General features: G+C 36.4%; 1 protein-coding gene across 20 annotated transcripts in view; it reads right to left on the bottom strand.

The window, feature by feature from the left end:
* The window catches only part of DNAH12 (dynein axonemal heavy chain 12), a 190,347-nt gene that overhangs the window by 47,377 nt on the left and 127,979 nt on the right, over positions 1–14,991 (bottom strand). For 16 of the 20 annotated variants that reach the window (XM_025272195.3, XM_044934354.2, XM_044934364.2 and 13 more), the window contains 10 exons: positions 13,023–13,156; positions 11,660–11,822; positions 10,912–10,992; positions 10,391–10,567; positions 9,061–9,192; positions 6,667–6,756; positions 5,812–5,952; positions 2,569–2,810; positions 1,283–1,430; positions 845–990 (listed from right to left, as the gene is read on the bottom strand). In XM_025272195.3, the coding sequence (XP_025127980.3) occupies positions 845–990; positions 1,283–1,430; positions 2,569–2,810; positions 5,812–5,952; positions 6,667–6,756; positions 9,061–9,192; positions 10,391–10,567; positions 10,912–10,992; positions 11,660–11,822; positions 13,023–13,156 (1,454 nt within the window). The remainder of the gene's footprint in view (positions 1–844; positions 991–1,282; positions 1,431–2,568; positions 2,811–5,811; positions 5,953–6,666; positions 6,757–9,060; positions 9,193–10,390; positions 10,568–10,911; positions 10,993–11,659; positions 11,823–13,022; positions 13,157–14,991) is intronic. The other 4 variants (XR_006547544.2, XR_006547545.2, XR_003105573.3 and 1 more) reach the window with 2 other exon arrangements.

Here is a 14,991-nt window from a genome sequence, read left to right as displayed (position 1 = left end):
TTCCCAAGTTTCCAAAAGTAATATAAATAAAAAGATAATAAAAACCATCTGCAAAGCTCATACAGTTATCACACTATGATAGCAGCTATAAAAGATTTACATGAAATTGCATAAATTACTGTTACAGTATTATGAAAATGAGTAGATACCTAGCTAAAATCAATGCACTGAATAGCTAAGAACTGGAAACAGCCCAAGTGTCCAACAACAGGAAAATACATAAACAATTACAGAGTCATGTAACTGAATAATACTCAGCAACAAAAATTAGTAAGATCATGCTGTGTGGAAAAAGCCTTACACAAAAGACAGCATACAGTACGATTCCATTTATATGAATTTCTAGAATAGGCAAAACTAACCTGTGATGGAAAATAATCAGAATAATAATTTCCTATGCAGTGAACGAGGGGATTTACTGGGATGGGACAAAAAAGACTGTGTTATACCCTAACTCAAACCCTGAGGTTTGAGCTGCACAAGTGCATACTTTTGTTAGAACTCACAAGTTTGTGTATTTTTGTGTATTTGTATTAAATTGTATATATTTCATCGTATGTAAATTTTACCTCAAAAGAAAAAAAATATTGAACTTTACTTAATGATATGCATGCTGAAGTATATGGGAGGAAGTACGTCCATGTCTGCAACATATGTAGAAATACATAAAAAAGGATGAGTTGATGGATGGATAGAGGGATGGACAAGAATAATGAAATGTTAACTGCAGGATCTAGGAGGTAGTAGCTATATGGGTGCTTACTCTGAAATCCTTTCAATTTTTCTCTATGTTCGAAAAGTTTCAAATAAAATAATTGAAAAATAAACACTTTATCTTCTTTACCAGCGCCTGGAGTTGTTAACAATCACTCCATTGTCTACGGAGAAGGTATCTGTAGGCAATCCAGCAATATTCCAGGCTCTGATTGTTACTGGATCACCCAGGGTCTTACTCAGTGAGAACTCCTCTGAACACGGGATTTTTTTCTCCTGTTAGAAATACACAGATTTATTTTTGACATTTTCTCTTATCTTGTTGATTAAAATATTTTTAATTAATATATTATTTGTTGTTAGACAGTATTTAATAATTCTTAACAACTGAAAAAACTGAATGAAAAGTTGGACTATGGAAATATTTTACTGATCAAATAAGAAGAAAAAAAACTTGATATTTTCAGTCGTTTCCTTCTCTATTTTTATCATCCTCTCCCCCCAAATATCCCAACATATATTTCAAATGTTCTAAAAATAAACTCTTAAGAAAATATAAAACCATTACCTTGCACAACATGCTCCAATCTTCTGTACATGTTTGTCGAAAGCCAGAAGTGAAAGCACCAAGGTAGGCTATTACTCCTGCTGATATTAAGACATCACCAGTCAAATTTTCATATACTATCTGAAGGTCATCTGCAGCTTGAGACCATCTGGGAAACCAATCAAAGGCAAAATAGCCTCACCAAAGAGAATGATTTAAGGCAGTAATGAAACAGCCAGGGGTTTCTAGTCTAAATTCTATAACAAAATGCCATGAAAAGTTGGGCACTTGCTTATCTATAAAATGAGGAGGTTAGGTCCCTTCTAGCTCTAATGTGCTATAATATACATTTATGTTTTATAAACAATAATTCACTATTCATTATTAGAATATTATGCATTTCTTATAGGACTTGTTCTTTCAGGATAGGAAAACAGAAACAAACAAAAAAAATCACCAGAATTTTGTCTAATAATTTTATTCAGGATGATTTGGCCCAGTGGCCCTGCTATTTGTTTCTGAAAAACACAGGAACATTTGTAATTCATTACCAAAAATTACATTTAAGTTGTATAGCAGTTGGCATACTATAGCTAAGGTTGGTATCTTTTTCCATTTAATGCAACTTTTACCATAAAAAGTGCATTTCAAAACCATCTAATCTGCACTATGAAGTATTGTCAAAAGTATGTTACTTTATCATGCTATTCATTCAACAAATACAATTAATAGCTATGATAGTTGGCTGACTAGTATAAATAGATAGAATAAAGCTAACTGGCTTTGTTACATCAAGTCAGTTATTTAAAATAAATTTAACAAAATAAACCATATATTCACTACTCCCTTCCAAACACTTTATTACAAAACATTTGAACACAAAGTTGGAAAGAACTGCACAGTGATCATCCACACACTCACCACTAAGATTAAAACTTATCTTAAGCCTTATTTGCCTCTTTCTCTTTCTCTCTCTCTTTTAACATTTGAAAGCAAGTTGCAAACACCATCCTTGACACTGAAATTCTGTTAGGAGAAGCCTAGCCAGGTGCTTTATAGAAAGTCCCATATTCTCAACCAGCCATTTAAAAATCAGTAATCAAAATAAACAACTCACTCCAGTATTCTTGCCTGGAAAAATACCATGGACAGAGAAGCCTGGCAGGCTACAGTCCATGAGGTCACAAAGAGTCAGATACGACTGAAGTGACTGAGCATGGCGTGGCATGGCAATCATAATACCCAAAGAGAGCTGCACAGTCAAGCCAGACATCTTAAAACATTGTTAAAATGAGTAGAAATCTGACCTTGATTTTTCTCCACCTAGTCCTCCAATTAGTTTTGAGGCTCTTTCAAGTTTCTTAGCACAAAGTTCCACCTGGTCTTCTAAACGAGCTTTTTCCTCAGTTTTCTCAAGAAATATTCTTTCTAAATTTTCCAAATGATGTTCTACTTCTGCTAGTTCTTCTCTCTTCTGATTCAAAAGCTCCATTGTCTCAGCTAAGGACTTCTGAGCTTCTGTTAAGCGGGCTTTCTTAGGAGCCACTACCTGTTTGGAAACAGTACACGCAGCTATAACATGTACTACATATGACACTGACAATCAACATAATCCTTTATCGATATTGTGAATTTAAATGGTTATTTATGATTATAAATACATTTATGACTTATAAAAATAAACCATGCAAATTTTAAATGCCTTAAATCTTATATTTTCATATGCAAATAAAGTAAAATATATTTTATCTTATAAAATATATAAAATCATCCTGGCCCAGCAAACTTCATCTATAAATAGGCAAGTTACTCTAATAATATGTCACAATATGTAGCACAACAGCATAATATGTAGCAAAACATCTCAATACAATCAGGAGTTGCCTTTGAACTGTCCCAAAACAGAAAAACATGCAACAGAAATGACAAACGCTTAAAAATACATGAATGTGCTGCTTTTTTTTTTTTTTTTTTTGGCATTTCCAAGCTTTTGATTTCCTTCCCAGTCAGTTGAGGATTACATTTGCCTTGAGGAGATTAAGACAGTAGCAGTAATATAAAGAGAAAAAAGACTTGGTATTTAGTTTCACTATCAAAATTGAATTTTCCTCAACAAATTCTGAAAAGTGATGCTTTGTTGAGAGAAAAACGATTTCCTAAAGTTTTTATTTTATTATGCTCATAAGTATAGAAGAATGGGTATGGCCAACTTGGTTAGAGTATACTATAAGACACCAGTATAAGGAACTTACAAAATGACCAAAGAGAGTATATGTCCATTTGAAAGAAGGGAGACCTAAGTCTACTGACACATTGCCAGGAGTGAGCTGAAGGCTAAGAGGAAGACTGAAGCAAAGAATCAGACACAATTGACCTGCTTTCTCTCCTCAGGGCAGAAATCCTGAAGGGAGAATGTGTTAAACAGAAATTAGGAAGCTTTTCTTCCTACTTTGGACTTTAGAGAAGAGTTTGCTGGATATCTCCCTTCAACCTTTCCATAACAACACGAGGCAGGTACATTGGAATTAAAATAGTGTGGAGGTACAGGGCTTACTCCTTGGAAGGAAAGTTTTGACCAACCTAGATAGCATATTAAAAAGCAGAGACATTACTTTGCCAACAAAGGTTCGTCTAGTCAAGGCTATGGTTTTTCCAGTGGTCATGCATGGATGTGAGGGTTGGACTGTGAAGAAAGCTGAGAGCCGAAGAATTGATGCTTTTGAACTGTGCAGTCCCTTGGACTGTAAGGAGATCCAACCAGTCCATCCTAAAGGAGATTGGTCCTGGGTGTTCATTGGAAGGACTGATGCTGAGGCTGAAACTCCAATACTTTGGCCGCCTCATGCGAAGAGTTGACTCATTGGAAAAGACCCTGATGCTGAGAGGGATTAGGGGCAGGAGGAGAAGGGGACGACAGAGGATGAGATGGCTGGATGGCATCACCGACTCAATGGACATGAGTCTGAGTAGACTCCTGGAGTTGGTGATGGACAGGGAGGCCTGGCGTGCTGCAATTTATGCGGTCACAAAGAGTCGGACACAACTGAGTGACTGAACTGAACTGAACAGGGTGGGAAGTCAGAAAAGAACCTGAATACCTTAGATTCTCTGCTTTATAGAAAGAATCCAGAATATTCCACCTGTCTTGTGGGACATGCAGAAACAGGCTGAGTTGACAGCTTGCAGACCTGCTGGGATTACTATGGGGAGGGACAAGATGTTCAAATGGAAGAACATTCAGATAGAATTAATTTTATTTATACCAGGTGTATACTGGTCTACTCCTCTGAAATGAACAAAATCCATACCTCTCTACAAGCACGTATGCCTCATTAGGAATATCTTTTCAATTGTTACAGCCTGATTACTCATTCTGTACTCTAAAGTTTTTCTAAACACATAATATCATGTATTTCCATGGGCATTTTTATTTATATTTTCTGCTCCCCTTGGTAGAATTTTGCAAGTTACAGAGGGCAAGGCCAGTGCTTCCTTGGTCCTTTGCTAGTTAAATTTGCAAAGTGCTCTTTTTTAAAATTTATTTATTTTTAATTGAAGGATAATTGTTTTATAATATTGGTTTCTGCCATATATCAATATGAATCAGCCATAGGTATACATATGTCCCCTCTCTCTTGAAGCTTTCTCCTACCCCATACAAAATGCTCTTAACTATTCTCTGCTCTCCTGTAATTTGGCCCCAGGGAGTCTCCAAAAAAACTCCCTATCACTGCTTGAGTCCATCCTTCTCCTCTTAACCCAACTGGAATTTCTTACTTCTGACCTCTGCATCAAGATTTTCATCTGCCACTTGGCCTTTGATGTTTTGGATTTTTCTTTGCTTCTGCTGTCTCCCATAAAACTTAATTCTCTTTTGCCCCAGGTCCCTGTAACTATAGGTCAGTCTGGCCAGTTCTGTTGATCTCCCTGCTCTCATGTATACTGGTCCCAACAGGTTATGTCACATGTAAGCATTCTCTTCATCCACTAGACACTCAATTAACATCTGATTATGCTGTCCATGGGGTGGCAAAGAGTCGGACAAGACTGAGTGACTGAACTGAACTGATTATGCTGGAGCAGGACAAATTCTCTGTGGGATCACTTTTAGAAACTTCTGAACTAGTAAATAAGGGCATAGATCTTTTATTATGAACAAATTTATTTCAATTTTCCTTTCTTCACCAAATATTTGTTAAAACAGTGAATTCAAAATACCACTTTTTTTTTCAGTTGAAGAAAGAACTTCAATCCTAAAATGACAGATTAAAAATCACAAACATTTTTATTAAATATGAGGGGAAATGAGTTAGGCTGAACTCAACAGAAGCTAACCTTAGAGTTTTCAAAGGCATTGGTTGGTTTAGTCCCTAAGTTGTGTCCTACTCTTATGACCCCATGGACGGTAGTCTGCCAGGCTCCTCTGCCCAAGGGATTCTCCAGGAAAGAATACTGGAGCAGGTTGCCATTTCCTTCTCCATTTCAAAGGCATAGATTTTAATTTATGGGAATATTTCTATAGAAAATGGATGTGCTGATCCTCAAAATACCTTTGCAACTCTGTCATACACTTCCATAGCCATGATCCACTTACACAGACCCTCAGCTGCAGAGGAAGCTTTAGCAACCTTAGGAGGATCAAATTCAGGGTTTGTTAAGTATTCACCACGAATCTTCTGCATAACAGTCACCTGGGAAACAAAGATTTAGATCTTAAAATTTCAACATATACCACACAATCATTAGATGAAAAATTGATCATATATAGCTTAAAAAAGAGTATATATGTATACCTGTGGTGGATTCATTTTGATATTTGGCAAAACTAATACAATTATGTAAAGTTTAAAAATAAAATAAAATAAAATTAAAAAAAAAAAGAGTATATAAAACAGTTATGTTGTCTTTAAAAGCCAAAGTCAGTACTTTGAGATATTTTTAAAATAAGCATAATTGCAGCAAATTTACTACAGGTAGACAAGATATGTCTTCTAAAAAAATTAAAAGACCTTTGCAGTTTGGGAAAACATGTGTAAACAAGGAAAAAGAACAACTAAACACAAATAAATAGAAGTTTGGATGAAAAAGTATATACTTTTAATCTCAGAAATTTGTGTATCCAATTTGTTAAGAAATAAACTATTTTAAGAAGACACTTCGAGAACTCTTGCATGTCAGTAATACACTAAAACAGTTAATTTATTCAATGACTTTGGATGGTCTGAAAGAGAAGTGGTTTTATGCATTATGAGAATTCATAATATAGTCATTAATAAATATTCCTTTGCTATTTTAATTCTACTGACACTCTATTTGCTTACATTTTATATAATATTGAAAAATGTTAAAGATTTTATATATCTTGGCAAAATAACATTTATAGAAAAAAATCCAATGAAACTCACCGGAATATTGTCCTTGTCATATTCTCTCAAATCTCTTAAGAAATTCATATCTCCCAGAAGTTTTTTGCTGGGTCCCCAGTAATCTAATATCTATAAATAAAATTTACAGAAACATTATATGGACAGTTAAATATGTTTGATATAAAACTTTTCTTCTTGAGATTTAAGGTATACTAATCCAGAGAAACTATACACTGAACTTTCAAAATATCTACTTATTTGTCCTTGGAAACGAAATAAAGAGACTCCTGTCTCTGAGAACAAGGTAAGTATACCAAATATTTAAAATATGCATATTAATTTACATATTGAACTTATTATTAAAAATTAAATATTGAGGGTTTCCCTGGTGGTCCAGTGGTTAAGAGTCCATCTTGCAATGCAGAGAACAGGGGTTAGATCTCTGGTTCGGGAGGATCCCACATGCCACAGAACAACTAAGACCATGTACCACGTCACAAGTACTGAGCCTGCGCTCTGAAGCCCTTGTTCCACAACAAGAAAAGCCACTGCAATGAGAAGCCTGTGCACCACAACTAGAGAAAAGCTGTGCATAGCAACAAAGACCCAGCACAGTCCAAAAAATAAGTAAATTTTTTAAAAGTTTAATAAAAAAAACACACCGACAGGCAAAAAATATGATCATTTCTTTTTAGAAAACTAAGAAAAGCAGCTGGTACAAATACCATCAAAATTTCATGTAAGAAAAATACTTTTATTATTTCAACTTTTATTTTCCTTTAATCTTGACTTTCAAATCATAAAGGTAGTGCTATAAACTGAAAGTCTGTGTCCTCTCCCCAAATTCCTATGCTAAAACCTACTTCCCAGTATAACAGTATTTGGGGGTGGGGTCTTAGGAACGTGATTAAGGCATGGATGTAATCAGTGCCCTTATACAATAGAGGGCAGGGAGCTCCCTCCCATTCCACCATGAAAGCACCACAAGCAGACAGTATTCTGTAAGCCAGGACTTGAACCCTCACCAGACACTGAACCTACTGCAGGCTTGATTTTGGACTTACCAGCCTCTAGAAGTGTGAGAAATAAATGTTTGTTGTTCATAAGCAATTTGTTAGAGTAGCCCAAATGGACTAGGACGGGTAGCAAACATTTTTCTTACAGAAAATCCCCTCACTTACCTAGATTTTCCCAAGTGGAATACAGAAAAGAAAGCGGTAAGACAAAGATTATACACTGCTCAGTCAGTTATAAGATAAAGCACATGGTGCTCACACTCATAAAATAAAAAATGTTAAATAACTAGCTGAACATTCTTTTTCTTAATTTCAGAAGCTTGATAGGGGTGTGTGAGTGTGGTGTGTGTGTGAGAATAACATGATAAGGTAAGAGCCTATTTTTTATCTTTATTATCTCAAGGGAGGACAGAATGGGCCCCCCACAAAAATCCCAATTCTCCAATTCAAGGATTCAAACCTAGGTATTGTAAAAACTTGAAAAGAAAAAGAAAAAAACCCTGAAAAGAAAATAAGTCTATAAATTTAGTTTAGGATAGATGTTATACCTTTCTTTTTAAGGGATATACCTTTGAATAACAATTGCAATAATAACAGCTAACGTTTACTAATAAATGTGTAGCATTTATTATCACAGACAGCTTACTGTGTGAAAGGCCTTATACGTTAAGAGCTTGGTATGTAGTAACTAACCCAATCCTCACGTTAACTTTGTGATGAAAGTACTATGACAATGCTCCTTTTACAGAGTTCCACAGAGGCTAAGCATCTTCCCCACGGTCACACTGCTGGGAGGGTCAGGATTTCTGAATACAGACATTCTGGCTCCCAAGCACATAGTTTTAACGACATCACAGTACTAGTTACCTCAGCAGAATTTCTTGAATGCTTGGAAACAACACCTGTATAACCATGTCACATTCTTGAGGCTCTTAGCAAGAAAATCACAGCTATCTCCCTGTTCATTCAACCCCACCCCAATAGAGTGGCGAATCCTGCATAGCCAGAAAAGGAGGTGGAAACCACTGGGACTACATTTCCCTGATACTATACTGCCCTCGGGCTTCTGTGGTGGCTCAGAAGGTAAAGAATCCACCAGCAATGTGGGAGACCTGGGTTCAATCCCTGGGTTGGGAAGATCCCCTGGGGGAGGGAGAAGCAACCCACTCCAGTATTCTTACCTGGAGAATCCCCACGGACAGAGGAACCTGGTGGTCTATAGTCCATGGGGTTGCAAAGAGTCGGACATGATTGAGTGACTCAACACAGCACAGCATACTGCCTTCACTTTACCCTGGAGTACATATACAATGTGTCTTCCTTGGACTGGGTACTATTGACATTTAATTTGATAATAGTTGTTGTAAAGTGTTCTGGACATTCATGAATGTGATATAAATCTCTGTCTAGTTATTACCTTGCCTCCAGTTCCTGAAGGATCTGAAATTTTTTCTGGTTTTATATCTTTCATAACACAAACAGCAGCCATAACTAGTTTAACACCAGATGGAGGATTCTTCATTGACTTCACAATCGTAATGTCAGCTGGCTAAATCAAAAGAAAACAGGATGCCTTTAGGACAGCCTATTTGTAAATAATGACAGTTATTTTATAATGTTGGAGAGTAATAACAGCACTGATTTTCATCTGAAACTACAATTGTTTTTTGCTCTGTGTGGTTATAAAAAAGGTAACAAAAAATTGAAGCACAGTAAATTAATGTTTCCCAAGTGTTTGAGAGTTCACAGATCCTTATGAGAATATGATGTCAACTAAGAACATTTCTAATAAAATATTTTTGCACACATACACAAAATTTGTATACAACGATATACCAAGCCCAAACATGGAATCCATCTTAAAAACCCTAATTTAGATAAAGGCTTAATTCCACATTTGCTTACATATTAGTTTTACCCACCAAAAATGAAAGAAGAGGTAGTTTCCAACTCCAAGTTAATTTTCTAAAAAGGCATATATTGTTATGACAGACACAATAGATCCATTTATTTACTATCCTCTCCAATATCCTCTGACTTCCCTTGCAATTGCTGGAAAGCTAACAATAGATCTTAGCTTCCTACGCAGCTGGAGCTGCAGGAGGTCATTAGGTTCTGCCATCAGATCACTTCAGTGATCCTGCAAGATGCTGAACTACTGACAGGTTGAGCTTACCATTTTGTCAGGTATTTTACATGAAAGTCAGGGCACTGATTAGGAAAAAAGGCATAGAGTGGGGACTGGATATCCTGAACTCCCATACTACACTTGGCCTCCCTAGCTAATACAAGCTCATCTCTCTGATCTGTTTGGTGAGATTATTCTGGTTTTGCCTAAAGATGCTGTAAAGAGAAATAAGCAACAGTCTAATGCAGACAGGTGCAACCCACATCTACACTGGGAATGATCTTTAGGTTTTTCTGTACATGCATGACCAGAAGGCTGTAGAGAGGTGACTCCATATTCTATTTAATAAATGCCTCCTGGCTCATGTACAGAACCACTTTGGCCTCTTGGAGATTGTTCCATTCCCACTGGAATATCCTGAATGAAAATTATAAATAAATATACAAAAGCAAAAACATAAGATAACAATGTATCAAAGAGGAATTGTTAAGAGTCAAATTTAATTTGACTGGATGATAACGATATAATAGCACCCAATGAAAATGATCAACATGGAATTAACCAAGTCTGTTATACAGTTACAGTCACTGATAAAACACAAGCTCATTCCAACACTTGCCTTTAGTGTATCCAGGGCAGACAGGGCTGCTTCCAAGGCTGGAATTGCCTCAGCTAGATCACTTTCACATTCATTCTTCAGAGTTTGGGCTTCCTCAGCTTTTCCACTGGCTATCTCTTCATCAAATTTCACAAACTTCCTTTTTGCTTCCACTTGTGCAGATTCTATCTCGATAAGCTAAGCAAAAGAGAGAAAAAAATAAGGACATCTTAAACATGCTTAAACATCCTATTGTTTTCTCTATCCTAGAGACAAAAGAATATTTGAAAAGTAGGACACCAAACATATAATTTTAAAGGATAAAATGAGGAGAAATGTAAATATATGTGACCTAATTTAGCGATGGGCTTCTCATCTTTCTTCAAAAACAACAGAACCCACAAGGAACCCAGTGAATCAACTGAAAAGAGTAACGTCCCAAAGATCTTGTCGCAAATGAATTAAGGCTTATTATCAAAGCTGAATTTATGTATTTCAATTGTCTTTTGTCATCAATTTTTAAAAAATTCAGGACACTTTACCTGCATCATATTTGCATTTTCAACTTTTGCTTCCTCTAATTTGGGCTGCAATTGGACAAGCTCTGTTTTCATTTCACCAACCTAAATAGACAATTTGTCATTAGTTTTCATAACTACAATAGCTATAGAAGCCAAGCAGAGAAAACTGAAACTTAAAATCAGGACCAGAAAAGCTTAACTTTTTTCCCAGTTCTTTACATGATAAACAAAGCCATGAGAGTGTGGCCAGTTTTCTTCACAAAAGACTTTATCTTTCTTGAGTATGACAGGGCAATGGAAGAATGCAGTTGTCATGGAAGAAAAGTCAGATAGAAAAATGGTAGCAGCTCTGGGTATCCCTATTATATTATGTGTATGGTGTACAATTCATTCAGACCACCCACTCCACTGCTTATGTTGAAATAATGCTAATAAGTATTACTTGACTCATTTGAAAAAAAGTCTTATATTTAACCAGTTATTATAATAAAAAGTCAACCCTGACACTGTACTTTCTCCAAATGCCAAAAACTTAAGAATAAAACTGGATGTATTTGAGTCTGCGCAGTCTGAATGAACTTCTCTAAAATTCTAAAATTCACTTTACTCATCTGTAATATGAGGATCATAAAAGCGTCTACCTTATGGAGTTATCATGAGGAATAATTAGAGGAATGCAAATGAAGTACATAACATAGTACCTGTATTCTCAATAAATTGTATCTCTTATATTTCTTATATTTCCACTTGAGCAGCTCCTCAAATTTACCTGAGACTCAGCAAAAGCTAATTTGTCAAGTCCATTCACATAGCGCTGTTTTGCTTCCATTATAGCTTGTCGTCTCTTAGTCAACAGTTGTCGAAATGAGGCAATGAGTTCAAGGTAAGAAGTAGCAGTAACATAGTTATGTCGTCCTAACTCTTGCAAGAACCTAAAAGAGAGGCAGACAGCATTACTATAAATAATGGGTTTTACAAAGTAAGAAGTAAATTCAACATAGCATTAACAACAAATGTTTAAGAATAAAGGTTGATTTTATTCAGAAGCTGCTGAGTACTTAACTTTACACAGAACCACATCCTAATTTCTAGTCTGCAAAATATTAGTATCAAATAGCAATGATGTAGTAAAAAAGCACAAATCAACAAAGATTTGTCTCAAGAGAGAACTATAGCAAGAACGATAGAGGCCTTTTTATATGTTTCATATGCCAGGAGGGTCTAATCCTGTAGCAGACCCAAGATACTGCACACAAGGAAAGAGGACTACAAATAGGACAGCAAGAAAAAGTCGTCATTCCTTGCACGCGTGTCACATGTTGGTTAAATGGAGCTCGGCCAGAAATATAAGACTACTACTCATACACATAAAAACAATGGATGCAATGATGTTTCATGCTGAGTATGTAGACTAGAGCCCGCTTCGTGGTGTTCCTGCCCAAGCCAAACATGCTAGCTGGCTGTAAAACTCTGGATAGGCAATATACAATGAGCACATATGACATAAAGATGAATAGATGTAAAACTGGTACTTTTAAGGTATCCACAGCCTACCAACCATCTTCCTTCTTGTCTAAGAACTTCCAACTAGTGCCCCAGCAGCAATGCTTGTTCTATGAAACCTGCCACACTATACACAGCAGTTCAGGCCAGGACTGGGCACTAGACACAAAGAAAGCTAAATCACATTTTGGAATGAACTCGGACTAGAAAGCTGAAAAGAGCTAATCAGCTAGAATTGCAAGAAGAAAACTTGAGAATTGAGAAGCTGACAGTTTTCCTCCATATACACTGGAAAGCAGAAAATTCAGCCTGAAAGAGAAAAGATTAGAAAGCAGATGCCACAGAGAAACAGGAATAAGAAATAGAGAAAAAGAATTTCTGGGTTTCTGGTGGCTTCCTAACTCCTGCTTCTAGTGATTTCTAAGATCCAGCTATATTCTTTCCCTTAAGATACCCTGCTCTTTGTTAAACCTAGATCAAGTAGCTTTCTAACTTAAAAGCCATAACTAATTAAATGATTAAAGAGAATTATAAGACTTAGAAATCCTACTAAAATTTGCAGTTTCTCCTAAAAGAGATGCTTTAACATATAAGGCATTACTGTCATTTTAAAATTTATTAATATTAACCTTTCTGAAAGTTCCATAATGGAAGTGTGAAAGTGTTTGCAGATTGGAACTATCTCTCGTCGTTCAACGTCAGTGAGCTCCAGTGTTTCTAAGAATTTCACAGCTACACGTTCAAGAGCATCTTCAGGCCATGGCTAAATATACGAAAAAGAAAAACAAGTGAAATTTAAAATGATTAGTCACACTCAAATTATATAAATTGTCTTCCTATGAGAGAAGAACTTGGGGTTGAGAAAATTAAAATCTTAGTAGGGAAAATAGAATTAGAGGGACTAAGGTCACAAGTAAATCTATGAAAGATATAAGTATTTTATACATTAAAATTAAAGATAACTCAATATAGGAAAGATCAATAATACTTTACATATCAAAGATATATCGTACCATTTTCCTATCCCTTCCACTTGGATGTCTAGTAGGCATCCCAAATTTAGTATGACAATGGTACAGGCTACTTTGTTGCCCTCTTAATACCTATCAGCCCCCTTTCCTTAAGACTCCAATTTTATTCTAGATAGCAATATCCCCAGCTATAATACTACATTTCCTAGACTCCTTTGCAATTTAGAGTGGATAATGACATGTGAGCATCTATTGGGTGGGGACATCAGAGAAAGCTCTCTAGAGAGTTACACAGAGCTGGCATGGGTCTTTGTGCCCTACTTTCTATTATTCTACTTCTTGCCTGGAACACAGATGTGAAAGTTGGAGTTCTAGCAGCTACATTACACCATATGATGACTCTGAAGATGGGAACTACATGCTGAGGATAATAAAGAAGAAAGAATTTGATTTTGGAGCCCCAAAAAATAAAGTCTGACACTGTTTCCACTGTTTCCCCATCTATTTCCCATGAAGTGATGGGACCAGATGCCATGATCTTAGTTTTCTGAATGTCAAGCTTTAAGCCAACTTTTTCACTCTCCTCTTTCACTTTCATCAAGAGGCTTTTGAGTTCCTCTTCACTTTCTGCCATAAGGGTAGTGTCATCTGCATATCTGAGGTTATTGATATTTCTCCCGGCAATCTTGATTCCAGCTTGTGTTTCTTCCAGCCCAGCGTTTCTCATGATGTACTCTGCATATAAGTTAAATAAACAGGGTGACAATATACAGCCTTGATGTACTCCTTTTCCTATTTGGAACCAGTCTGTTGTTTTATGTCCAGTTCTAATTGTTGCTTCCTGACCTGCATATAGGTTTCTCAAGAGGCAGGTCAGGTGGTCTGGTATTCCCATCTTTTTCAGAATTGTCCACAGTTTATTGTGATCCACACAGTCAAAGGCTTTGGCATAGTCAATAAAGCAGAAATAGATGTTTTTCTGGAACTCTCTTGCTTTATCCATGATCCAGCGGATGTTGCAATTTGGTCTCTGGTTCCTCTGCCTTTCTAAAACCAGCTTGATCATCAGGAAGTTCACGATTCACATATTGCTGAAGCCTGGCTTGGAGAATTTTGAGCATGACTTTACTAGCATGTGAGATGAGTGCAATTGTGTGGTAGTTTGAGCATTCTTTGGCATTGCCTTTCTTTGGGATTGGAATGAAAACTGACTTTTCCAGTCCTGTGGCCACTGCTGAGTTTTCCAAATTTGCTGGCATATTGAGTGCAGCACTTTCACAGCATCATCTTTCAGGATTTGGAATAGCTCAACTGGAATTCCATCACCTCCACTAGCTTTGTTCATAGTGATGCTTTCTAAGGCCCACTTGACTTCACATTCCAGGCTGTCTGGCTCTAGGTCAGTGATCACACCACCATGATTATCTGGGTCGTGAAGATATTTTTTGTATAGTTCTTCTGTGTATTTTTGCCACCTCTTCTTAATATCTTCTGCTTCTGTTAGGTCCATACCATTTCTATCCTTTATCGAGCCCATCTTTGCATGAAATGTTCCCTTGGTATCTCTAATTTTCTTGAAGAGATCTCTAGTCTTTTCCATTCTGTTTGGCCCTCTACTCTAGTAAAA

This window comes from Bubalus bubalis, chromosome 21 (assembly GCF_019923935.1).
Source record: "Bubalus bubalis isolate 160015118507 breed Murrah chromosome 21, NDDB_SH_1, whole genome shotgun sequence".
Taxonomy (NCBI): Eukaryota; Metazoa; Chordata; class Mammalia; order Artiodactyla; family Bovidae; genus Bubalus; species Bubalus bubalis.
Note: the sequence above shows the minus strand (reverse complement) of the source record. Positions and strands in the feature narration are given on the sequence as shown.